We start from the raw sequence: 16,863 nt of genomic DNA, 5'->3' as shown, positions 1-16,863 counted from the left end.
TTTTCATATGGCTTAGGAATAATAGTACAATATTCTTGTTGCCTTTTTTTTTTTCTTAAATTTACATGTGATAATTATTTATTTAAAGTCTTACGTGATTTTCATGGTAATAAAGTTATTGTTCTTTATTTCCAAACGGATCAAATGTCTAATGTTCATTCTAACACTTACATGGCTAATAAGCTTGATAGTTGTAGTCTTACTGAGACAATAATTCTGTTCACTGTGCAGAAATCATAAAATAGCACCAACAAAGAGGGTTTCGTTATGACTGCTGTAATTTTGTCTTTTTAGGTAAAAAATATTCTAATTCCACATTTTGATTATTCTGTAAAGATGTTAAAAAGAAACCCTGAAGAATTATTAGAATAGAAGGTAAGGTTAGTGGAGAGCTCTGGCAGGCTGTTTCTTCTCCACTGTAACTAGCTAAGATTGTGCAGTTCTCAAGTCAAGATAGTAAGGATTTTTTTCAACTTAAAAATGTTTTCCTTGTAAAATTTTCTGCCAAGAATTTCTCTACCAGAATTACAGGACCAGACCCACCTAAAGTGTTTGCTCAAATCATTTCTGAAAAAAAAAGCCTGTAAGCAAAAAGGTGGGATCTTAGTTAACATAGATGTATGTTTAGGTTTTTGTATGCACTGCCATAGTGACCTATTAAATTGAAATGCCTGTAGTACACTATATTTGGCGCTTTTTATCTTCTGAAAGTTTTGGTGGAAATGAGATTATGTCCCATTATGACATTCAGAGGGAAGGAGTGCATCATGATATATTTGAGGTGAGGTTATAGAAGTTCTTTTAAGAACTTTATTATTGTCATCTGCTGCATTAGATTCTTTAAAAATACCCAAGAGCTCCTTTCTAGAAGGGACATCTGAGTATTTCCATTAGCAGTTTTATTTGTACAGAGAATGTACATAGAACTTTTATGGCTCTGTTATTGGTATTTTATGTGAACTTAAAATAGTTGAGCAGCAGAATGTTCTTACTGGGTATTTATTTTTCTTTCCAAATTCTTCTGAATTCTGTGAAATAGATTACAATTTGGAACACTATGGAAGATAAATAAAATTAGAAGTTAGCTGACTTTATGCTTTTAAACAAAAATAAGTAACTGTAATAATAACAACCAATTCATTTTACTGTTACTTAGTCTTGAACTCAGTTATTTGTATATGAATGAAGAGTGAACTAAACGATCATCGAAGTTGTATTTTCTACTTAAATAATAAAAAGGAAGTTAAACCTGTAATTCAGTAACTTAGTGCTATAGAGCATATTGTTAATACTTATCCTTTAAATAGCTCTTTATTTAAAGGTCCACAACATGTATACAGCATGAAATGAAACTAAAGAAGCATGGATGCTCAAGTTAATTAGTTTCATGAGAATTTCTGTGGTGCCAGTTAGCATTTCTGGTATTTACTTTTCTCCCTAATTACTTTAATTTCAGAAGAGAAGCTATTACATTCCTTAATTAAATTTGTCTTCATGTATTGAAGTAATACAGTTTTGTTTTAGGTATGGCTGAGTTCTAGTTAAGGGACATATTTCATAATTGTTTCTAAAACTTTTACATCATTATCTGGAAATGGATTTTAACCTGACTGATTTCTCCTTCAAACAATTATTTAAGATAAGTATACAAATACATCTACTCTTTGATCACACTGCATAAATGACAAGCACATAATCTGTATTGCCAGTTGAGTGGAACCAAATTCCTTCACTTGCCCTAAAAATTGAGACTGTAATGATGAAATCATGAACTAAACTCATCGTTCTTCTGCTAGAAGAATTACCTGAAGACAAATGTTGGCAACCACTGTAACTAATGCAGTTATACCTGAGTAAATCAAATGTAATCAAAATACATGCTGATGACTGTGACTCATGGCCATAACCTTAAAGATAATAAAAAAGATTTTATAGAAAGCAAATGATGTGAACTTCATGATCATGATTTATAACTGAGTGATTTTTAAGGAAAGAATAGATTGTATTACAACGTTTGGGATTGTAAACATTTAGTTAAGGTTATGGGGAGGCTTTTATTATCACTGCCTGTTTTGTTTTACCTTTTTTTTAGTACATATTCATTTTAGAAGGTTTGGTTTTGGTTATAAGCTCTGTGTATGCAATCTGAAAGAAGAGAAGCATAGAGGGTTAAATTTCTTGTCCTCCTGAAGTCAGTGTCCAACTTTATGTGGCATAACTGCAGCCAGGTAATCATTCAAGATATATATGATGTACTTGGAAATAATGACACAAATATAGCCAGACTTCAGAGTGAAAGAGAAAAATGCCGTATGGGTTTAAATTAATACCATAGCTATGCATAGCTATAAAATTAATCAGAAATGTACAGTAATGAATTAAAAATGAATCAGTTTAAACTTTGTACAAAGGTATGTTAAACTGCTTCGTGATTCTCTGACAGATACTTCTCTACTGAGAAGTTTCCAGACAACTGCTCCATTAAGGGGGTTTTATAAAAAGCTGTAGGATGAGGGTTTTAAATATCTGAATAAAGGGATGTAAAATCCAATGGAATAAAGCAGCAACGTAGTTGCTTCTGTATCTGAATGGAGACAAGTGGAACAGCAAAGAGGTCAAGAGCTGCATCAAGTGATTATCTTTTCATCCTTACTAAGGAGTCAGCATCTTCACTAGTTTGCCAAATAGAACAAATAAATAATTAGTATGTTCCATGAGGAATGTGTTTAGCAACTTTATTTCCATGAAAGCAATTACATTAGCAAAAAATCTAAATATCAAATATGCATTATTCAGCAAAACTTTGAATTTTCGAAAACACAAAATTGGATTTAGTGACATTGGTTTGCCCAATGAATGTGCTCACTGTAAGGTGATATTTCGTTAATTATACAGTTCCACAAATGTGTCCTTGTGGTCCAAAATGTTTTCATGTCATCATTTTACAATATGGGTTTGCGGTACTCTGGGATCTTTTTCTGATGTGTACAGAGCACCTCTTGGAATCAAGTACTTAAAATCAGTTTTGCAAATTACCATACTCCCCTCATGGCCCCCTAACCTTATTTCACCCTTACCCAAACACAGAACTGTTGTTTTCTCCCATCCTGTAAGAAGGTAGGTGAATAAAATATCATATAAGTTTTTTGCTATGTTGTACTAGGGGATTGCATATATTACATCAGAGAACAGTTCTCTGATACTCAGGAGTGCTTATCTTTAAAGTCTCTCTAGTCTGTCAAAACAGTTCTTTATCCTAATTGTGGCTGGAGAGAAATAGTTAACTGCCAGCCCACTTGAGCTGTAACTTCAAACATGCATCTGTTCACTTCATCTCCTATTGACTGTTTAGTACAATAAAAGGAATCTAAGTCTTGCTCAAATTTTTTACTTCAGTGGAGGAAGATGGCTTCCCCCTTACTCCTGTACAACCAAAATTCTCACAGAGTCCCACTTCAGCTCTTAAAGGAGAGTTCTGATGAAAGTAGTGATATTTGTGGGTTTAGTATGTTGTTGAGCTATTGGCAAATATGATGTGTTACCCTGATTCTTGCTGCTGCTTTTCCTGATACCAGTAGGCACCTTTTCATAGAATGACATTCTCTGCACTGCTGAGGTTAAATGTTACTTTCATCTTGCCACCATACATGGAAGAGACAGATAATTGAGATGTATTAAAAGAATTTCTGTGTGTGGTGTATAAAAGCTGTATTTCTCCAAGTTGAAGCAAGTTTTCTGGGTTAAAGCAAGTAAAGTATTTCTCTGGGTTAAAGCAAATGATTTATAGGAAGAGCAGCGATTTCTAAGAGTCTGCTGTGCCTTTTAAAAATTATAAATGATATTTATATATCTGTGTATTGGTGATTGTAATTAGATTGTGTTCTCTTTTAACAGATTTAGTCCATTTAACCTGTCCATCAACTAAAACTGCTAGGGAAGATTTAGAACCTGTTGTACAGAAGTTATTCAATCTAAATGCAGAAAAAGGTAAAAATAACTGAAGTATTAAAAGCTTATTTTTAAAAAATATACTTTCACCTCTTACCTAAAGTATCTGTTAATGCACATCTGAATCTGTCGTCAGAGTCAACATATGGTGAGCTGCTATTTAGGTATCAGCATTTCAAAGTAAAGGAATCTATTTTGAGAGTGAGATTGATTAGACAGATGTCAGGTTTTTTGTATTTCATTATCTAATATTCCAAGTCATCTTCAGGTGTGGTTTAACTTCAGCATACAGGGACCATGGCTGTGTCTGGAACCTTTTTAATTTTTCATACTTTCTTTTTTTTCATGGAAACATAATTTGCTTTTCACCATGTCTTGCAAAGGTGCAGAAGTGACATGAAGTATTTGTGGATCTGTTTTTTCGCGCTATCCCATTTCTAGTGATTTGTATCACTTGGGTATTCGTAACAAGTTATCAAAACCCCAGAAGTTAGTGATCTGCTTTTCTTCTCCAGCTGCCAGATGTGTATTCAGTGCTATAAGCTTAAGTTTTCCTTTGACTCCTTTTATTTTAAGACTGTTGCTTATCCTTTTGTTGTCTTTTTCAAAGTGCTTCCTTGTTTGCTGTTGCTAGTTGAAATTCTCTTGATTGTGCTTTAAGCAGTGGAAGCAGAAAGTTGTGACACGCTGCAGTGTTACCAGGAAGGTAGATTTCCAGAAATTTCCAATAATGAACTATTTGGCCCTTAATTTAAGGAAACTTTGCCAGCTACTTTCATGAACTTTGACCTTGAGATAGGCAATTTCACAGTCCCAAAGGAAAGTAGCTGCTGACAAAGCAATTGTTGCCTGGAAAGAAATGTTCCCTGAGATACTTTGAGGTAGTTCCCTGAGATAGTTTTGAGGTGGTCTTTTGAAATTGAATCCCGAGATCTTGAATTTAATCATATTTTTGGTAGATGGTAAGAGGATAAGTATTGTGAATGTAGAAAATGTTGCTGTGTTGTAACCCTGGCAAAGCATTTTTAAATATAGTGTGCTTATACTTAAATACAATAAATCATTGATCTTCTATGAGAAACTAATACTTAGCTGTCAGGGAAGTGTTTATGTTTGTATATACTCAGGTTAGTAAGATGTGGAAGTATTTTATAATATTTATAATTGGTTTACTTGTAATATGTAGACTAAAACCAAGGTTAGAAAACAGAAAAATTTATTAAATTGGAGAAGAGCAAACATTTTCATATTGATGTTTATTAATCTAATGCCTGCTAATTTACAACTTTTAATATTTAACATATATCTTAAATTTCAAGACAGTGCCATATGTTTCAAAGACTCAATTGATGAAGAAAAGATTACCTTGCAGTTTAGTGTCTTCTAATCATTTGGGGGGGTAGCATTAATCTTAATGTTTAAAGTGATCCAGTTTTGAAATGATATATTGTTTAGAACCTGACTGAAATTCTTCTGTAGAAACTATGTGATCATAGGGGTCCTCAGGTGCACTGAGGCACTGAAAAGCTAGTTTTCACTGACACATAGGCCTTTTTATCATCAGGATGAGGTAGTGGTCGTATTTTAATTAAAATGTCAGAACAAATACTGTTGGAGTTATTGAAAATGAATCACCAGATAAAGTGAGCACTGGGCCATGGCAGGTCAAAGAGGCAAAGTCACCTGGAGAAGAGGACTCCATTCATTTTCCTGCCTAAATGAGGAAGAAGTAACTTTTATGAGCAATGTGAACTTTTAAATATATTAAAGAGCATCTTGCCCTGTATTAAGGCTCAGACTTTCACAGGCTGATGAATTTAATTTATATTTCAAACTGTTCAGTATGGTTAGCACCTATTTTTTTTTTAATATTTGACAGTTATAAAAAGATGCTGAAGGAATAGCATCGATTTATCTCTTTTTTCCTAATTCAACTGCTTTAAAATACGGTTTTGAATGCCATTGTTTTCTAGAAGTTTCTTCATTGGAAAGAAGTAAATCTCACAAGGTCTTTTACAAGCTTCATTTGTTTTAGAGGAGGTAAAACACCGAAAAGGGAACGGCAAATATGCCAAACAAATAGTACCTATTAAGCTAAAAATCTATATTGTGTATTCCTCCATTGCATTCTGCACTTCTAAAAAGTGACCTTCATCAGAGGTTTTTCTGCCTGTGTACAGAGGGGTTATATGAATGTGCAAAGTAACTGCAAGAAGGTACAGATGGATGAACAAGCAAGATGTAGTTAATGATCATTTTGTATTCTTAATAAGTATTGTAGCACAGTGTAAGCCCTCAGTAAGCATAGATAAATAGAAATTAGTTCTTTATTTTCACTTAGCAGTATTTCCACCATTTAGAGATTCTCAATACTGCATATCACACATCTCAAATAGAGTACTTCTGGGGTTTAGTGATTATTTATCTGCAGTTAATTTGGGGGAGAGGTATTCTTTGTGGATTTTTCTTTAGAAGTTCATTTATTTAAACTATAAGCATTATTTACTTCCTTAGATTGGCTTCAAGGCTCTCAATCTTAAAGCTTACAAAGGTCTGTTGAGAGAAGCATTTCCATATGAAGTTAAGCTTAAATGAGGGAGGAAAAAGTTACACATTAGAAATATCTTTGCATGTAACTTCAAGTTGAGACAGCCAGTGGAGGACTTCTTCAGGCCATCATATGCTCATGGAATTTATCCAGAGTAAACTAGATAATGTCAAATGGAAGGGCATTAAATTTAGACCAAATTTCTTAGTAGTATGCTTTCACGTGATAGTTGGTTCTTATACAGCGTAGTGTGTACAGAATAAGTAGATTTTACATACCTGTGGTTGTAAAGGACAAGTATGATGAAAGAGTACCTCAGAAAAGATTGGAAAGTAAAATTAATTGGGTTTTTAAAGAAAAAATTACAATAATTCCATGTTAATAAATTTACTTTTAGAATGCTAGATTACATATTTCTCTTATTACAGATAGAATCAGAGAATGGTTTGGATTGGAAGGGATCTTAAAGCTCATCCGGTTCCAACTCCTCTGCCACAGGCAGGGACACCTTCCACTAGATCAGGTTCCTCCAAGCCCCATCCAGCCTGGCCTTGAACACTGCCAGGGATGAGGCAGCCATCATGATCATTGATTATTTGAAACACTTTTTTGTTTTGGTTTTTTTTTCCAGAGACTGAAAATGAAGAACCGAAAAAACCCAGAGTGCTCTGGGCAGTCTACTTCAACATGAGAGATTCTTCAGGAGTTGAGAAGAAGTCATACGATGGCTTACCCTCCAATGTTTATGTCTGTTCTGGCCCAGACTCTGCTTTAGGAAATGACTGTGCTGTTAAACAGGTTTGTGGGATTTTGTTAAACAGATCTTTTTTTTTTGTTACAGAACTTGAAAGACCTAAGGAAGTCCAATGCAGTCTACTAATGTTTGGGTTATTCTCCTTTATGCTAGGTAATTAGTACTAATACAGTTGTAAAACTTTACAGCTAGATCTACAAGAAGTCTTATTTAATAAGCAAAGTGATTGAGAATGGAGTAAACTTGAGAAAAGGTCAGATGATATAGTAGTATTAGGAGTAGCGGATAGTTAATCTGAACAGGTAAAGGGAACCTAGAAGGTAGCAGTAACTGAAGATGATGGTCTTGGTAGAATGGTTAATTGCTTTAATACTGTAGAAAGGAAGAGCTGTCAAATAATTCCAAAATACAGATGATAACTCCTCAAAATATGTAGCCTTTTACCTGTAGGGTTAGAGAGGAAGTACAGTAGTAGAGAAGCAGTAGAAATCAGAGGTCAGAAAAGCTTATCTAGAGTTCAAGTTGGAAGGACGATCAGATTAATTTAATAGCTGCAGGACATAGTCGCAAACTCAAAACTTTTGGGGAAAAAAAATCAGCATAATTACTAATCTGGTACATTAATCTATCTGTCTTGATTTACCTTCTCTTTGCTTTAATACCATCATATTAAAAAAAAAATGGTGTAACTGTGTCTCTGGAGGAATTGAGGGGGAATGTCACTCTATCCATGACCTTGAGATAATATTTGGTGCCAAATCTCAGTCAGTTCTGATTGCTAGTTCTCAGTATTTGGCTACCTACATATCTAGTTCCTGCCAACTACAGTCCTGAACTGAGAACCACTTGTAACTTGCCTAGTGATAGGCATACCATACCAGTCCTCAATTTAAGACAAGCTACTAGTGCTCTGAAATTAGAGGTGAAGAGTAGAAGCTCCCTAAACAAGACTAGGTAGATGAAGAGATGATGAAATAACCACCTTCTGTGTTGGCAATTGGCAGAATATCACAAAGAACTTCCTATCACACCTTTGTGCCTTCCCCACTACTGTTGAGCAGAATACAAGATCATGCAAATAAATAGGTTGTGACTTGTGCAACAAAAGAGATGCTTCTTTGCTATTCCATTCAGAGATCCACCTTGATATGGGATGTATAAATTCCTAGGCAAATCTACCACTGCAGTCACCGTGGTGTCAGGGTGCTTTCAGTCCTGAGTACACTTAAATCTTTGTAGAATTAACTGGTGCTAGTTATTTTTAAAGCTGTAGATTTTTAATGGCCATGTGCAGAGAATGTGCATGCCATATTCTAACCAGTTGTAGGATTTTTTATGACCGAGTCATAAACCTCTTAAAAATAAGATTTTAAAGTGCAAAGGCTGACATAGCCTGAACTGCAGGGTCAGAACAGTATAATTAAGGGCTAATTATACACTTCATTTTGCTTTACAAGGCAATAATTTGCCTCCCAAGAGGATGAAAACCTGTAAAAACAAAAATAATACACGACAATTATTATGGTAGCAGTTTTAAATTGTAAATTAGTTCTTTTCTAACTGAGATCTTTTTAACTATTATTATTTAAAACTGTGTGAGCTAAAAGCTGTTTAAATACACTTGAAGCCCAGCCACACTCTGATTTTCATAGCCACCTTTTCTAGCATTCAGCTTTCTCTTACCTGAAGAGCTCTTTTTCTTACCAATGAGTAATTGTATTATAGATCAAGCTGTGTTTAAATATTCTAAGTGCTGTAGTTAGCCTTTGTGTTAAATCTGTTGACCATCAGCGAGACAGATTAAAACAACCCACTATGTGTGTATTAGTCTTGAAGATAGCTTGGAAAATTGAATCTAATTTCTGAAATCAATTCTGTGTTTACTGTTTTAATGTTACTTCCCATGATTTATGTTTTCATTACTATTAGTATCACTAACTTCTGTACATCATGCTGTGTGACTGTATTGAAGATGCGTTATTTAGAAGGCAAGACACCACAAGTTTTACAGACAATTATCCATCTACAGCTCAGTACACAAATGACTTAATTATTGGTTTATTTTAATTTAGTGTTAAATTCCTAGTATAATATTGAATTAATTTTGATGTCTGCATTTACTCACCCTAGAGATAGGCTAAATAAAATATAATGTGCCATTTATGATTTCTTTAAATTCTATGTATAAGATCAAGTAAAGCATCTGGCTTTAGTTTTCTATTTTGTCACTGCTGCAATCAGACATGAATTATTATGTTCCAAAGTAGTATGTTCTGCCAGGTATTTCAGATTTCTGAGGCATCTTTATGTTTATAAGAGGAAGCACTAAAATTGTCATGCCAATATTTGTCCTTTAACTTGTTTATGGGTTTTTTTCTATATCTGGAAGGATTTCAGAGTTACTCAAGTGTGTTGTGTTTCAAACTACTGTTAGTTTGGTAGTATTCTCTAAAAGTTGCTCTGAAAGCTCATACAGCTTGTCTACACGCCATCAAGTTGTGTAGCTGGGGTACAGTAAAACAGTAACAACACATAGTTTTATTCAACTTCAAACAGCTATTAGAGTATCGTATGCAAGTGCTTTACCTGCTTAGGTCTTAATGCTTAATTCAAACATAGACTCTTGAAAGCTGGTACACTTTACTAAATATTGCACGAACTGTTTGCTAACTTAATTAGCTACAATAAGTGTCAAAGTGTTATAATGAAGGAGCTGTTAAATTATTATTGGTTGTTCTGCATTACTTCAGCTGGATAAGGTTAATGTAAAAAATTGGTAGACCTGAAAGCACTCTATAGCATTAAATTGTTCAGTTACAATCAATGTTATGATGTTCCTCAGAACATCCTGAGAATTTATTTCCATGTTCAGCCTCCTAATGATATGACCTTTTTTGGACTGACCAATTGGAGAGTGAGTAATTGTTAAGAACTGCATAAAAAATGTTTGCTCTCATTTGCAGTGTATTTAGTGCAAAATATGATACCTGTCTTCAGTATTCTATTAAATGTAACAGTAGTGCTTGAAACTCCAAAAATAAACAAGTGCAGATGCTGAAATAAAAGTTTTTTCTCTTACCTTCAAAAAGCAAGTTTTGTAAATTTTCTGTAGGATATTTCTACCCCCTTGCCTCCTAAACTTACTAGGCAAGGTTTTCAGATTGCAAAACCATGTTTTTTAAATAGAGCATGGATTCTTAAATTTATTTATTTTTTCATATACTAATATAAATAGGTTTAGACAGGTTTAAATGGGAGTGGGGTAGTGAAATTTAGGAAGCAGAATGAAAAATTAAATTGAACTGAAAGCAGACAGGGTCATTCAAGCAGTTAAGAATGGAGCTCTACATCCACATGCTGGTGTGATACAAATACAGTGGGCAGTGAAGTTTATCACAGAAAGCTGTTTGGTACATGCTCAAGGATGTATTAATCTGAACACAATTCCTTCTTGTCCAGGAATCCTCATCATGTAATCAGCCTTTGCAGTTGGCATTAACTGACCCTACTGTCAGCTTTTTCAGGGCAGTGTCTGGTAGCGGTATGAATATAAAGATGAAATGCATTCTTCCCTATGAGGGAGCTCTTGTCACAGGTCAGCTATCGGGCGTAGTTTACTGAATAGGCAAAATCAAGGCAATATTCCTTTGCCTTTTTAGAAACCCAAAACAGCTGTGATCTGCAGCAGTGGTCTCTGTTTGCCTTAGAAGCTTAAGGACTTAAGAAAACAAAACCTTTATGGAAATGTGAAGTGCATTCAGTAAATAAATTCCTCAGTGTCTCTAGCTTGCCTTTTTCTTTTTAAGATAACCTCACAGGTAAGTTATTTGCACAAGACCATGTAAAACTCTTAACACTGGTTAACAAAGCTCCTTGCGTTCCTGTGGGGTTTTAAAGGAATTTTTTTTTGCCTCCTTTGTCTTTATACAGTGTCTGGTTCTCAAGAATCCTGAGATCATATTATTTTGGTTTTTTTCTGCCAGATTTTTTTAGTTCTAGTCTGTTATAGTAAGTACCCTGATGTTATCAAGAACATGTTTCTTTTTAATGTCTTTCATTGCAGTGGTCAAAAAACTTGACTTTTTGCATGTACCTAATTTCTAAACCTCGATGGCATGAAGAGTAAGTGGCATTGTAAATTAAATATTTGAGCTGTATCTTAAGAGTAGCTGTCTTTTTATCTAAATAGAAGTTGCTTATACTGTTCCTTTTGGAAAGATAATACATTGAAACGATAGACTTTTTTTGAGTAAACTATAAATGTATACACATATGCACATATATTCAATGATCATATTCCATTGGGTGAGAATAACCTGCTACTGAGGCACATATGAGCTGTTCACAAAAACGGAAATAGAATTTTTTTCTGTATTTTTTAAGTTTCTGAGGGAAGCCCACGTAGGTACGATGTAGGTTGTACGTATGAACAATTTCCTGGTTTTGCCTGTTATGTGAAATGGATTCTTCTTTCTGGAAAAGAGACAGGATCTTTCCCATGCTTTGCTTTTGACTGCAGCTAGGGATATTTTTATAGTGCAGAAGATCATTTTGTTTGCAAACAATCATCTCCTTTGTTCTCAATACAGTGTAGAATGAGCAGGATTTTTTAAAAAGCCCTATGCTATGATTTTTGTGGTAGAACAATGTGAAAAGATGATGGCTTTTTCTTTTTCGCGGGCTGCAAGAAGGAATGGATTTCCCTTGTGTTTACAGTACTGCCAAAGTATTAAATCACTATTGATTTGAAAGAACAGAGATTAATCTTAAATATCTGTAAAATATTGCTACAAGGTGTTACATTTCAAGGTAAAGTTTCTTCTATGCTTTTTTGTTTCGGAATAGGCCGAGACCATTTTCCATGAAATGTTTCCTACAGAGGAATTTTGTCCACCACCACCGAATCCAGAAGATATTATTTATGATGAAGATGAGATTGCACCAGAAGAGTCTGGATTCAGTAATTCGCCAGAGACAAAACCTGAATCCTCAACTGAGGAAAGCAGTAACGGAGATAGTACTGCTGTTAAGAAGGAAGATAATGAAGAATGAATTAACACTGTTCTCTTAGTAGAAGAGGAGGTTGACCCAAACTAGAATGTAAGGGAGGAAGGGTAAGAAAAAGAGGTTTAAAAAACCCATAGCTGTATTGTTTGCAATTGCCTTACTTTCCTTAGCTTGAATAATCTTTCTTCATCAAATAGCTTCATTGATAGCTGAGACTTTTTTAAATAGGTCCACCATATCCAGGGGTGTTTGTAGCTAAACAGAAAACATAGAACAAAGGATTTGAATTTGAAATGTTAAAATAGGATTCATGATTTGTTGAGATAATTTCTTTTCATTTTACATCTTGGAAGGAATCCTTCATCTTTTAAACAGTCAACAAGTTGAAACTAATCAAAAGAAAAATTGTGCAAGTTTGTTTACCAGTCAGATGATAATCTTGTGATACAACATATCAAAGTTCTACTAAAAGTCGTTGGATCAGTGCTAATGAAACAGTGGAAGGTGAGCTTCACAATCTGTTCTTCAAAACAGTTTTATCAATGGAACTTAAAGGCAGTAATATTGACAGTTCTGGACTAGGTTTAGAATATGTGATAGATGTCATGTTTAATTTGTATAATGAAAATTTTTTGTATAGTTTTAAAACTGATGCCATAATTCAGAAGCAAATACAACCCAATAGATGTTCCTCACATGAAAATATTTTACATTTAAATTTTATTTTTATTCAATAAGACTTAATGGATCACGCATTGTCACTAGTGACTTAATTTACTGTAGTCAGGAAAATAGCACAATTTAAACTTCATGCTAGAATTCCCAACAAAATGTAAAATCGTAAATGAAGTGTACCTGGTGTGAGTTGCCCTGGATTTGTTGCAGTCTTTGGGCCTTTAATAAGGCAGTAGTTAATTTTTTGAAGTATGATGTCTGAGAAGTTTAGATGATGATTAATTGCGGGTTTTTGTAGCAGGGAGAAGGTTCAAGTGATGATTCCAAAGGATTGTACTGATCCTGGTTAATAAGATTAAAATTAGTGTGATAGCTGTAAATGATGTGTTTTGTAATGATAAATCATAAAGCATTTATGCAATAAAGTTTATTGAAATATTTGTAAGCCGTTTGTATGAAAAATTACAAAATGAGAAAGCTGTTGTAAATGACAGTGATAAACTTGCACTTCTGAACAAAGCCTGAAATTAGACATTCAAATGGTGAAAAATATTTAGAACTTACTTAAATCTTTACCATAAAATGTACACCCAGTAGATGAGTAGGGTATCAAAATAAAGAGATAAGTGATTTTTGATGAGTCAGGGTTTAAACTTCTTCATTAACTTAAACTCTAGTTCTAGCAGTGCTTAAATACTGTGCGTAACTAGAAAATGCCATTGAATGATGAATATTCAGCACTGCCTGAGCTTGACACATCCAGGCTTTTGTACGGTTTCGTGGTGCACGTGCTTGCCTTTAAAATGGCTTCATGCCATAAAGGTTAATTTTTATTTTTTTTTTTTTCCACATAACTGATCCTGTTACCTTCATTTTGTCTTGCATCATAATGCATTGTCCAGTTTGCATTTCAAAACTTGGTTTATTAGTGTTTGCAGTTGTTGTTTACTGGATAGGTACCATTGTGTGTATAATCCCAAAGTCCTCAGAAATATATGTGGTTGAAATGTTTCCAATGTTAAACAACAGTTATCTTGGATGATTGTGATTGAGCAGTTATTTATACATAGTAATAAGCAGACTGCCTTTTCATTTAGCTGTAATTTTTACATGTATTGGAAAGCATGAGTATATGGTAATTGTATTTAACATCTACAGATCTGTAAAAGAACTAAGGGGAGGACCTTGTCCCTGTTTGTCTTTCAGTAATAGGGATCATAGTTGAATTTTTCATCTTCTGTGTTTACAGGGAAATCGTTTGAAAATTAAAGGTTTGCTTGCAAGCACATTTTCCTGCGTTTTCTTTCAGTTACACAAGAGAAGCAGTTCATTTGTTAGCTGAGATTTCCTGATAATTCTCTTGTCTGCTTTCATAGTGTTGACATCTGTAATAAGATTGAAATTTACATGGGTGATAGTATGTTTATGTAAGTTAGGAAGTTTATATAAAGTAGCATCTCAGTGCTTCATGTCCATGTGAAGCAAAGTTTGGAAATACTGCAAATTTGATATTAGATAAGCTGGAATAATCTACAAGTTGTAGACTGTGACTTTACACTACATTGATTGCTTAAAAACTGTTTTCATGTCTCGTTTGTATGGTGAATAGAAACATAAAATGTTTTCTTATGGTACTTGAGTACCCAATAGCTCACTTGCAGTAGCAGTAGGAAAGATTGTTGATCTTGCATTTTACAGAAATCTTCCACTGAACTGCATTTTGTTCTTGCTTTTAAATAGTTTAAGCATACAAAGTGAGGGTTAGGCTTATTTGAAGTAGTTTTTAAGGCTTGTCATACACGATGTATTCAAAAGATAACATGACTTTTTAAAAACTGGCAATTTATCTGTAGGATTATTAATAAATCAAGTTAAAGAAAGATAAGGTTAATTGAATTTTTAAACAAGTAGCTGTATTATCCTTCAGGCACCTTGGAGCTCATACAATATTCACACCTTTTTTTTTTTTTTCCTAAGGAGTGCTTTGATATGTTTGAATTCCTTTTTTAATGAGTACTTTCTTTTTAAGTTGCTTAATTGGATTAACCCTTAATATGCAAACAGCCAATTTTATGTCATTTTCCCTTCTGTGGTTGTATTGCCTTATCTGTACGACTGCAGTTAGTTACTGTTCCTTTGGAAGTATTTTCAGCCATGAAGCTGCTACGTCTGCTTTTTCTGGTGATGATGATGCTTAGGGCCATTTGACAGGTAATCATTAGAACTTAGATCCTTGCAGACTATGGGGTCTTTTCTCCTATCATTGCAGGGGGATTTATGTAGGTAACTCCTATTAATGTTAATGGGACTTGCATGTGTAAATCCTCCTTGCATCAATGGGAAAATTGACCCCTGAAAAAAATATCTTCATGTTAGACTTGCTGATTCAGAAATGTCCTGTATGGAAATGTGATGGAGCATGTGCTTTGTGCCATTTCAGTGAAATGCTCTGAAGAGGACTTAGGGAATTTCCAGGGCTTTTATCATTTATATTGTATTTTATATTTTCTGTACACCTCCAAGTCTTCTCAATTCTCTTTATGTAGCTGATATCAATTTTCCATTCCGTATTCAGGAGGTTGCATGGCTCCTTTTGCTTTTGATCTCGTTGTATTTTAGGCCCATCTCTTTCCTCCCCAAATCTTTCTTACATCAGCAGCGTGTTCTTAATGTTCTTAATTTCAAGAATAATTTGCTAGTAATGTATTGGTTAATGGCAAGTCAGAACTATTAAAATGCTGTTTTCACACAGTAAGAGGTCACTTACAATCCACAATCTCATCTGTTAAAAGGATAAAATTAATTTCCTCCACCCTTTTCCAGGCTTGGAGTGGGAAAACATGTGAACTGCCTACTTTCCTCGAGTGGTAGAAAGAAGAAACAGACAAACAAATGGAAATAGCTGAAGTAGCGGGAGGATAAAATGAGGGCTGTTTGTCATAACTTTCATACTCTGCGATCAACTAAGTCATGCAATTTTATTTCCACTTTTGCTATGTGAGATTTCTACATGGTTTCTGACAGTTTATGGGCTTTGAGGAAAAACTACGTATGTACTTTTTGGAATGAGGCATCAACAGTTAACCAAGAGTGGAATAACATGTAAATGGAGTAATACTTGGCATATGCACTGAGGACTTTACAGTATGAGTATTATTTTTTTATCTATGGGTATGTTTATCCACTCTTCATTTTGTTGCTCAGTCAATTACTTCTGTAGATCTTTAATATAATCCTCTCCAGTACATTTTAGGTTTTCACTTATCTGACAATTTTATATCAGTGGCATGTTATCCCTGTATAAAATACAAAATCTGGTTGTGGGAACTGTTCTGAACTGTTCCAAAGAGCTCTCCTAGCTTTTCTGCCATAATGAATGTTCACCCATGAATTAACAATAAGCCTTTGGTGGGTTGTCTGCTGTTGATGCCCTTTTTTATTTCTCCTTAGAATTCTATGGCTGCAATTAATGCAGTTGCTAATTTTCCACTTAAGGACGCAGTTTACTGAGATCACATCATGAAAATTAATTGATTTTTCTGTATGTGTATACAATTCATAACAGAATTTTTTTCAAATAGTATGCATTAGTTTTGTGCAGGTGTATATACAAATGTATGGTTTATGGCAAAATGAGTAACTCATGAAAGTTTATCATTTAAACTTTTGCAGAAACCAACCACTGTAGAATGTCCAAAAGTTAGAATTACCTGCTGTTACCCAAACTGTCAAAAATAAGTGGGAGAGTTGTGGTGGCAGGGCAGTTGCTTGCATTCCTTGGGTAAGTAGTAATGCAAAGTATTTCTCATAAGGTGTAGAAGTAGTTGTGACACTGGAAGTTTGAGACACTGATATGAAATGTTCATCTATTGCAACCCAATTTAATAGTAAGGTTACTCAGTAATCAGATGGAAATCTGAAGTTTGGTGTG

General features: G+C 34.2%; 1 protein-coding gene across 6 annotated transcripts in view; it reads left to right on the top strand.

Moving 5' to 3' along the window:
* The window catches only part of LOC308224799 (rab proteins geranylgeranyltransferase component A 2-like), a gene marked incomplete at its 5' end in the record, with an annotated part of 69,635 nt that extends 53,008 nt beyond the window's left edge, over positions 1 to 16,627 (top strand). For 4 of the 6 annotated variants that reach the window (XM_080625024.1, XM_080625023.1, XM_080625022.1 and 1 more), the window contains 3 exons: positions 3,895 to 3,987; positions 7,128 to 7,294; positions 12,096 to 14,105. In XM_080625024.1, the coding sequence (XP_080481150.1) occupies positions 3,895 to 3,987; positions 7,128 to 7,294; positions 12,096 to 12,302 (467 nt within the window). In that variant the 3' untranslated portion in view covers positions 12,303 to 14,105. Of the gene's footprint in view, positions 1 to 3,894; positions 3,988 to 7,127; positions 7,295 to 12,095; positions 14,106 to 15,755; positions 15,861 to 16,604 lie in introns of those variants that run through there. The other 2 variants (XR_013957580.1, XM_080625020.1) reach the window with 2 other exon arrangements.
* Between the last annotated feature and the right edge of the window lie 236 nt (positions 16,628 to 16,863).

This window comes from Psittacula echo, assembly GCF_963264785.1.
Source record: "Psittacula echo genome assembly, chromosome: 8".
NCBI lineage: Eukaryota > Metazoa > Chordata > Aves > Psittaciformes > Psittacidae > Psittacula > Psittacula echo.
The sequence above is the reverse complement of the archived record's forward strand: the minus strand, read 5'-3'. Positions and strand labels throughout refer to the sequence as shown.